The sequence below is a fragment of the Macrosteles quadrilineatus genome, unplaced genomic scaffold, assembly GCF_028750875.1.
Source record: "Macrosteles quadrilineatus isolate MER2022 unplaced genomic scaffold, UCM_ALF_1.0 Scaffold_4__1_contigs__length_99947679, whole genome shotgun sequence".
Classification (NCBI taxonomy): Eukaryota; Metazoa; Arthropoda; class Insecta; order Hemiptera; family Cicadellidae; genus Macrosteles; species Macrosteles quadrilineatus.
Genome location: NW_026542597.1, coordinates 62,360,366 through 62,369,919, shown reverse-complemented (window position 1 = coordinate 62,369,919; position 9,554 = coordinate 62,360,366). Strand labels below are relative to the sequence as shown.

The 9,554-nt window shown below is 36.3% G+C and overlaps 1 protein-coding gene across 1 annotated transcript; it reads right to left on the bottom strand.

Moving 5' to 3' along the window:
- Positions 1-2,386: 2,386 nt before the first annotated feature.
- Positions 2,387-5,932, bottom strand: LOC128992977 (alveolysin-like). Its single transcript, XM_054416725.1, has 2 exons — positions 5,759-5,932; positions 2,387-3,898 (listed from the first exon to the last, which is right to left on the bottom strand). Exons 1-2 carry the CDS (start codon positions 5,930-5,932, stop codon positions 2,387-2,389), a joined length of 1,686 nt encoding a protein of 561 aa, XP_054272700.1.
- Between the last annotated feature and the right edge of the window lie 3,622 nt (positions 5,933-9,554).

Sequence of the window (9,554 nt, the reverse complement as noted above, 5' to 3'; positions counted from 1 at the left end):
CCTGTTGATCCTGAATTGATCCAAACAGACTACCTACCTGATCTATACCAAAAACTGAGTAATTTTTTACTTTTAATGGTTGGGTCAATAATATATATAAAAAAAAAAAACTAAATATGACTATATGTTTGATCTTTCGTGTGTTCGGGTTTCCTGTTTACCTGTAACTATGCATGACTCAACTAATAGTGTAAGTAGTTCGCTTTTTGTAAGGACCTTTTAGTGCATAATAGGTTGGTAAAATCATAGACAAATTTTTCTATGGTAAAATTAAATACATTTTAATACAGACCTTTGTGGTTTTTCGTGCGGATCTGTTGAAAACGTCACTTGGCATTTGAAGTGCGTAATCGGTTGGTTAAATAAAATACATTTTCATACCGACCTAACAAATGCAATTGATTGAATGCTTCTAAGCCGATTGGTGATATTTTTTTATTAGATTAATTTATTAATTTCACTTATATTAAATTATAATACAATAGAAAGTAAAAACTAAGCTACATCCAATTGTTCAGGAGTATGATTTAGAGCTGTACATTTCTTTAGCTACGTGCCTAAAGAAGAGGCGTTTACACCTCCTGAGAATAAGGTTCAAATCCAAGAAGGGATAATGTCTTAAACTATTTATTTTTTAAAAGCTTTAATAGTGTTAAAGACATGTTTCCTAAATTCGTTACAATAATATAATTTACAAAAAGGCACAGGATTTATCAGCTCAATTGTTGACGGGTCTCTCCGATTAACTCATGAAAATATGGTTAGAAAGTGTAGAAACAAATATGTAAATGTAAATTAATTATATATGACGAATGATAAATGGACATGATAAATGATTTACGAAATGAATAATAACTTAATAATGAATGAACCAATTAAAAATAATCAAACATATATGGCCTATAAAGTTAGCAAGAAAAGTATAAAACTCATTTGTAACTAGTTACATGTGGTTTTCTTGTCATTTATATAAAAAAGTGTTTAGTACGCATAGTTGCATGAATAAACATGTGATCAAGATAAAAAAACATTTTTCTATTCGTTGGACGAATGGCTATTTCTTTAAAATATTTAAATGCAAGCTTAGAGTTTTGTTTTACGATTGAAATAAAAGTATGGGTACATAGCACTTAACGCCTATCACATAAAAAAATCTTTTGAGCTTATCGCATATATTTTTTTGAGGAAATTCCTATCGCACTTGTCATAAGTCATTCCCATCGAGATTAAACATTGTTGGATCTTCCTCCAACGTGGGCATTGTAGTAGTATATTTTGACAAGAGGCGCAGTGTTGGACTTTGTCCTAGATACCCGCGACAAGTGTTAATCCTTCTAAATGTTATCATTGATTTGCGCCCTAATTTGATAGTTCAATTTTTTTTTATAATGTAAGTAAAAAAGATATGGCATTCCTCAAATATATTAAAGTATTCGTTCATAATAATCCCTAAGTGTGAATTTGTATTACTACTTGTGGAGTTGATATGTAATGTATTTAATTTTCTACTTTTCAAAGGTTTTTTGAATTTTAAATAAATTTTATGGATTAACTAAAAGACCATATAACTCTTGAATTTATTCATTCAATTCATACAGTTTGAAAATTATAAAACAACATTGTCTACATACATTGAAACACCAATAATAAATACTGAGATGAAATAGTTATTTGTGTAACTAGTGGGCAAAGGCCTTTTGCACTCGTGTTACACATTATATTTTACCTACAGTCACTATAAAGCGTATAAATAATTAGTCTTTCAAACACTATGCAACACGTTTTTAGGTTCAGCTGGCAACACAAATAGGTGTTCTAGAGAAAGTAGTACCCGGTCCGTATCACTCCGCTATTTTTCCTCGGCAAGAAATGTGCTCAGCGACTTGAGAATATAGTTCCGTGTGTTTCTGTAATTTGAAGTGGTTTCCACGCCTAAAAAAATGCTTTAAAGGTATTTTCTTGTTTATTAAGATCGTAGGAATGTGTTAAAAACGTTTAAAAGAAAAGTCCAGAAAGTTCAGAAATACCGAAACTATAAACACGAAATGACAGGTTAAATCGTAGTTATAATAGTCAATCGGCTGTTCATAGTATTATTATCTTTAAGTGTTGCCAACCTATTTCCAAGCGTACACGGATTACGTGCATAATAGAACCACGCTGTTTTGTGTTGTTTCGTTCGAATCCTGATGTGCGCCAAAGTATAAACCATACGGCAAAGTATAAACCGTACGAAAAATTATAAATATGCAGCAATTAGCAGCTTTCTGTACTATAAGCAGTACAAGGAAGCCAACTTTGTCGGGTGACTGTAGGAAAAATTTATTTTTTAAATATGACATTGCTATTCGTGTTTATCATTCAAGTAACAAGATACAAAACCCATCTATACGCTAGGAGATATTACACTCCTAGGATAAAGAGTTGTTCCCCAGACTGTAAAAGTTCTCTCCTTCACCAGAGGTATGCCCTTTTCGTCAATAACTGTGCGCCACCACTCCCAGATTAGACCAGTACATTCCCTGGCGAACACGTTGATGTCGCAAGCGTTACCGGGCAGTTCAATCTCCTCGCTGAAATAAGCTGACAAAGAATTCCAGTTCTTGGACCATTCGACGTTCTTAGAAACCTTGTTTCCATTCTTGTCGTAGTTCACCTCCTTCCAAGTGATGGCCCACTGCATTATGAATGCCCCATCGTGGACAACCTTAAGGATACCCTTGGTTGTTACGGTGTTGGTGGTTTCGATGTATTCAGTAGACATGTGCACGGCAGCTCTGGAGTTGTCTTTGATGAAGTTGGCCGAGTAGGAGATGGGATATCCCAAGTTATTTCTTGAGAACTTTGAGTATTTTACAATAACGTTGTTAACATTACTGAAGGTCCGGGCGTTTATCAATTCAATTTGCTCAGGGCTTCCACCAAGGACGAACACTTGCATCGTCAAGTCCTTCAGCTTACTCATGATTTTGGATGCAGATTCAGTTTTAAGGTCGTAAAGAAATTGTCCATTGGTAGCCAGAGTGTCTTTGATCTCTTTATCAATCGTGGATGTCTCTAATTTGACGTAGATTGTCCTGCCGTAAGAGACACTGTCCACCATAACTGGAGGGTCGGTGTTGTTTGTCCTATTTTTCAGTTCGGCAGCAGTCACTGTTCGTGCAAAACAATCTGAGGGCTTCTCAGTAGGCGCCACACTAACAGTGTAGTATATTTGTTTGAACTTGTGGATCATGATGAGTTTTTCTTGGTTTTGCATAGCACTAAAATCAATATTAGCTTCAACTGGGCTGTTTTTGAACTCCAAACCGAATTTCACTCTCAGATATTCCCGGTTGTAAGCAAACCTGTATTCGTTTTGGAAGTTGGCAACAACGCTGTGGTCCTTCGAGTACTTATCAAACCATGTGTCCAGGGTCTTCTCTTTAAATGATTGGTAGTTGGCGAAGGTTGGCTCAATGGTAAAGTGGCCGTCACTGGTCAATCCTGGCAGATTTACGGTGTAAGTCAAGGGAGCACGAGCAGCTGCCAAGACATCTGGGTTGTTGTCCATGAGTCTCTGGTTGGCCAGCAGCAAGGATCCAGGGTAGGTTCTGTGTTCATTGGCAGAAACTATTCCAATGTTATACACTTCACTTTGGTCAGATTTCTTCTCCCTTGTAGTGACGATATAGTTATTTTTGCCGTCAATCTTGTTTCCTATTCTTGTTGGAACTTTGAGGTTTGTTTCTCCAATGTAGTCCAATATTTGGTCACGAGAATAGTTCATTCCGTTAATGTAGTTGTTGACGTCAACGTCGTTGTTGGTCCCTTTTGTGATACTGTACGCACAGAAGGCTGCGACCGCGACGCTGACAAAGAGAAGTGCCAGGCTGACTTTTATTACCAAAGGCTTTACCTAGGGAAAAGGAAAGTGTTAGTAAACATTTTTAATAGAAAGAAGTATTTACTGTGCACAAAGAGGAAATGAATACACCGATAAGCTTCTCACATATAGTATATATTAAAGAATAGTTTATATGACACAATTACTAACCAAAGCCAATATATTTCAATTATTATTTAAGTTTAACAATTAAACACTTTTAAAATTTAACTTTGCCTTATATTCTAATAAACAATGTATACCATATCCTGATTATTTGTACCATAATGATATTATAGCTTGACTCTCGTACCATAATGTTACCACAATCACTGTTTATGTTGGAAGTATGTTAAAAAAGGTGATGTTTCAAATCAGGGAGCTCATGGCTATTCGCATGACGTCACACATCACGCCACCATCACACCACCTTTCCAAACGCAGCCTAAATCTACTCTCCTCACGACAATCTACACCATGTCTTAGCCCAGTAAAAACCACGTACCCTTTGCGGCCCTCTAAGCAGTTAAAATGTAATCACTGTTTGTTATTTACAACACCTATCTCTAACTCCCGACGTACAGTACAAGTTGTGACGTATTTTACACAATTTATGTAGATTTTCAATTTTATTTTAGCAAATTTTCTATTTTGTTTGTATATAAGTGGGAATAAATATAATTTGATTGATTTGATTTAGTCTACGTGTTTTGTTTTTACAACAGTGCTTTTGTCACAAGTAGGTAAGAGTTTGCATAAAATAATATAGTGATGTGTTTCATCATCTATATTTCGTATGTAATAAGAGATGTGATATGTTTATTTATATTTTTATCCATAGACACTTTACATGCAATTAAATTAACGAAACGCCCCTACCGCAGTAAACCTGCCTCAGTAATCCTACTGTTGTAAACCTGCTGCTGTAAACCTGCTGTAGTAAACCTGCTTCAGTGAACCTGCCTCAGTAATCTTCTGTAGTAAACCTGCTTCTGTAAACCTGCCTCAGTAAACCAGCCACAGTAAACCTGTCATATTGGACCTGCTGTAGTAAACCTTTCATTGTAAACCAGCCACAGTAAACCTGTATTAGTGGACCTGCTGTAGAAAACCTGCTGCAGTGAACCTGCCTCAGTAAACCTGCTGTAGTAAACCTGCTGCTATAAATCTGCCTCAGTAAACCACCCACAGTAAACCTGGCACAGTAAACCTGCCGCAGTAAAAGAGCTATAGGAAACCTGCCTTAGTAAACGTTCTACAGCGATCCTGTCACAGTAAACCTGCCTCAGTAAACCTGCCGCAGTAAAACAGCCTTAGTAAACGTACAACAGGAAACCTGCCGCTGTAAACCTACCTTAGTATAAACGTGCTACAGGAAACCTGCTGCAGCAAACCTGCCTCAGTAAACCAGCCACAGGAAACCTACCGCAGTAAACCTGTCATAGTGAACCTGCTGCAGTAAACCTTCCGCAGAAAGCCTGCTGTAGTATACCTGCTACTGTAAATCTGCCTCAGTAAACCACCCACAGTAAACCTGGCGCAGTAAACCAGCTGCAGTAAACCTGCCTCAGAAAACCAGCCACAGTAAAGTTGCCTTAGTAAACGTGCTACATTGAACCTTCCACTGTAAACCAGCAGCAAACCTTTAGCAGTAAACCTGTAGCAGTAAGCCTTCCGCAGTAAACCGTAGCAGTAAACCTGTAGCAGTAGATTAGTAGCAGTAAACCAGTAGCACTAAGCCTGTGGCAGTAAACCTAAAAAAAGGAAAAATATATACTTCTAATAACACTTGTAATAACAAACCTGTAATAAACCTGTAGCACCTGTAGCAGTAAACATGTAGCAATAAACCTGTAGCAGTTAACCCGCTGCAGTAAACCCGCTGCAGTAAACCTTCTGCAGTAACCCTGCCGCAGTAAACCTGTAGCAGTAACCATGTAGCAGTAAAACTGTAGCTCCTGGAGCAGTAAACTTGCCGCAGTAAACCTGTAGCACCTGTAGCAGTAAACCTGTGGCAGTGAACCTGTAGCAGTAAAACTGTAGCACCTGTATCAGTAAACTTGCCATAGTATACCTGCCGCGGTAAACTCTAGCAGTAAACCTGTAGCAGAAAACTTACCATAGTAATCCTGTAGCGGTAAAACTTTAGCAGGAAACCCGCTGCAGTAAACCTGCCGCAGTAAACATGTAGCAGTGTGCTTACAAAACAGCAAGGCGAGCTGTTCGCCAGTGGATGTGCATAGAACATCGAAGGGACTGGGAAAGAAAAACTGACAACGTAAAGTCAAAGAGAATTCTGTAAACATCTACCGGTGCAAGACCCTGCAGAAGGTCTTCATCAGCGGCCATTGGATATTCCGCGGATATCTACACAAGATGGGAATTCAAGTTGAAAGCCTCTGTAGGAAATGTGGAGAGGAGGAGGAGACAGCCTTCTATGTGATATTTATGTACCCAGCCCTACAAGGTTTGCGTATGAGATCCTTTGGCCTAACGACTGGAGATCAAAAGGGAGAGCAGTTTACCATAGTCAAAAGAATCTCAAGGACCTGGGATTTGACGAAGAATGAGGACCTGTGAATGAGGGTTCATAATAAGCAGTTCCCAAGGTCACTTGAAAGCCTGGCGCTCTGTAAAAAAACCCCTGTACCAGTAAACCTAAGCGATTTTTAATTAGTCTAGATGGATTTTAACTAAAATATTTCTTTAGACTTGTCAGATTTAACATGTCTTTAACAGTATGACATGTTATGATTTAACAGGGTGTCTTTAACATTTAAAACATAGAAAGCCGGCATGTATTAAGCAAAAGTTGTATTTTTCTTTCAGCTTGAACAGTAAAAACAGTAAAAAAGTTCCCTGTTTTCTGGTATTCAAACCACTAAAACAAACAACAGAATATCTAAACCTCAATGGTGTAGCATATGGTTGGAAAGCTTATAAAATGGCGCAGTTTTTTACTTATTCGAACACTTTCTTGTATACAGGGTGTGAACAAATACAACAGACCAATTTTTTTTTTAAATGTTTATCAAACATCTTAATTTTTATCTTTGAATCTATTTACAATGGAGTTTTTACAACTGATCCTCCATCATTTTATATTATTCTTATTCAACATTTAATGTAGAACACGAAAATGACATTGTCTACTCAAATCCATTTACGGTTAATTGAGAAATAGCTGTATTAAGTTTGAAAACAATGTTATTTTTGAAAAACATAAAATAATTCTTTAGGGAGCCAATTTTTGGACTTGGGACCTTTTATATGCATCATCACAATGCATTTACTTTGTACTTACGTCAAAAATTTTTTTTCACACTGATGACCAGCCACCCTGTATATATTTATATATATAAATCTCCATATGAATTTGAACGGATGGTGTTTTTGGCCTCTAGGGACCTCAAAACAAAAAAGTAAATCGGTCCCGGGTCCAGGTCTTACCATGAGTACTACGGTAATAGCTTATTCCCTATAGGGGAAATTCGCTAAAACAGGTTAAAAACTTGAAAAACAAAAAGTAGCCGTATGGGCAAAATCCTTAACTGTTGATAGAGTGGAAACGAACTTGTTCTTTTAGGTCTTTACAACAATTTACGCATTACAAAATGTTTGTGTTTTTCTTTATCTTTAATAAAGTTTTGTTAATTCCTCCTCAGCATGGCAAGGCGTATTCCAGTCTTGGGTTGATTAAAACAAAGCATTATGTTCTTCAAATTGATTGGTAACAGAAGTTCCTTAAAGAGTCAGGTTTTGTATTAGCTTGCGCATCTTAGCATGACAATTTTATATATGATGTTAAAAAATGATTTGTTTCATTGAGCAGAACTCAAAATATTGTATGGATTTTAGTTTTTCTAATGGCCGGAAAGTACATAATTGTGGACTGCACATTGATGAATGAAAGTTTAAGAGGGGTGTCGTAATGAGAATGTAAGATTTTAATAAAGTATCGTATAATTAATTGTTTATCCTTTTTTCCTTACACATTTATCCTTTTAATTTATAATAATTTAGATGAGATATTGTATTTATAAAAAAGATAGTTTGTTTACATATTTGATCACTTTACTCGAGTGGCGAATCTGAGGTCGCATACCTACTTTATCGATTATTGACTAGTGAATATTATTGTGTGTTCAACTTTACCCATTCAACTTCAGAGATGCTCCGGGTTAAGTTATCCTTTTCCTTAAGAAGTCGTTCCATTTCTTCTTTTGTGTTTTGATTCTCTTTCCACATAAGTTTCAATCGTATGTTGAAATAATTGAGAGAGTTTTAAAATGTTTATAACCTAAATTTGTTACTGATATTCGTGAGAGATTCACTAGACTTATTTGACACATTCATAATTCGTTGCTTAAATGATTAAACACGGCGGACAGTTCTTTTGACCCCACCATTTGCCTCGTAGAACATTAAGCTAAATTCAACAGACTTAATTGTTTCATTTCGGTAATTTTTAGTTCCCCCACAATTGACAAAACACAGTCCGCACACTGTTTATCCCCACAGATAATCTCAGTGAATTAGTTTTAAAAAATTTTACCAAATCAGCACACTTTTACTAATACACCGATACGTAGGTTATGGCCGGTCAGATACTAGTGGGACTCTGCCAACGAAGCGATACAACAGTTTGCCCCAATCCACAAACAGATAATACTTAGATAAAACGGAGAAACTAAACAGAGAAGTTCTATCACAAAACAGGGAGTCAAGTCCACTCTTTGTTCGGTGGTTTTATCAAACTGAGTCATGTGAAGGTCGAGTGTATCTTAAGATAATTCTCGTGGAAAGGCTGTAATAAGTTGAGTGGATGTGTCACTGACAAACGTCAACTTTTTTTTTTTTCTAAGAATCGTTCATTATTGATTCATTGTCACGAACAACTGCATAACAAATTTCAAATTTTATATTTGTGTCAAAAACCAATCCGATTGTTGAAAATTTTTTATAAAATATTTAAAATTATGATATATCTATATCGATAAAATATTTATCGATTTGCTACATTTGCTTGTAAGATAGGTTAAAGCTCTTATATAGATGTTAAATGGGCATTTTTATAACAACAAATAGTAAATTATCAAACTATTTATAAACAAATAAAAACAGTAACCGGTTGGCTGTTATGTATCACAACAGAGCACAGATTTTCTTAAGTTTTGCTGCGTGTTTTCTTTGTACCAAATTAGGCTCTAATCAATCTTATCTAATCGAAATGCGCATTGCAATTGTTTAAAGCTAATAAAGCTGTAAAAAATTATATATGTTATAACTACTCTCGGACATATTTTGCTAGATGTCAAACTTATGCGGACGAGTCTTAAACCCCACACATCAAAAGCACACAAAGGCACAGTCACAGTAGTCAACAACAACAAAACTAGCGATAAGATGGGTTTGTTGTTGAACCTGTAGGCCCCTACACTGTTTTAATGACCGGATAGCAAGAATAGTATATTTCGTACCTAGGGCCGAAAATGAGGTTTTGCCGGCTCAAGATAGTTTTTAAGTCCGAGACGAAGTCGAGAACTTAAATCTATCGAGAGCTGCAAAACCATTTCGGTCCGTGGTACGAACGCTATTTTTCACCCCACTATACCCTACACCACTATTCACCACTATAATAATGCACACTGATAGTCAACACAACTACAACTAGGGTTAAGGTTATGTG

Bases quoted from the DNA above. Each gene is read 5' to 3' on its own strand.
- LOC128992977 (XM_054416725.1), bottom strand. From the start codon at position 5,932: ATGGCAAGTTTACTGATACAGGTGCTACAGTTTTACTGCTACAGGTTC. The intron at 3,899-5,758 runs GTTTACTGCAGC...CCTTTTCCCTAG, and splicing joins CGGCAGGGTTACTGCAGAAG to GTAAAGCCTTTGGTAATAAA.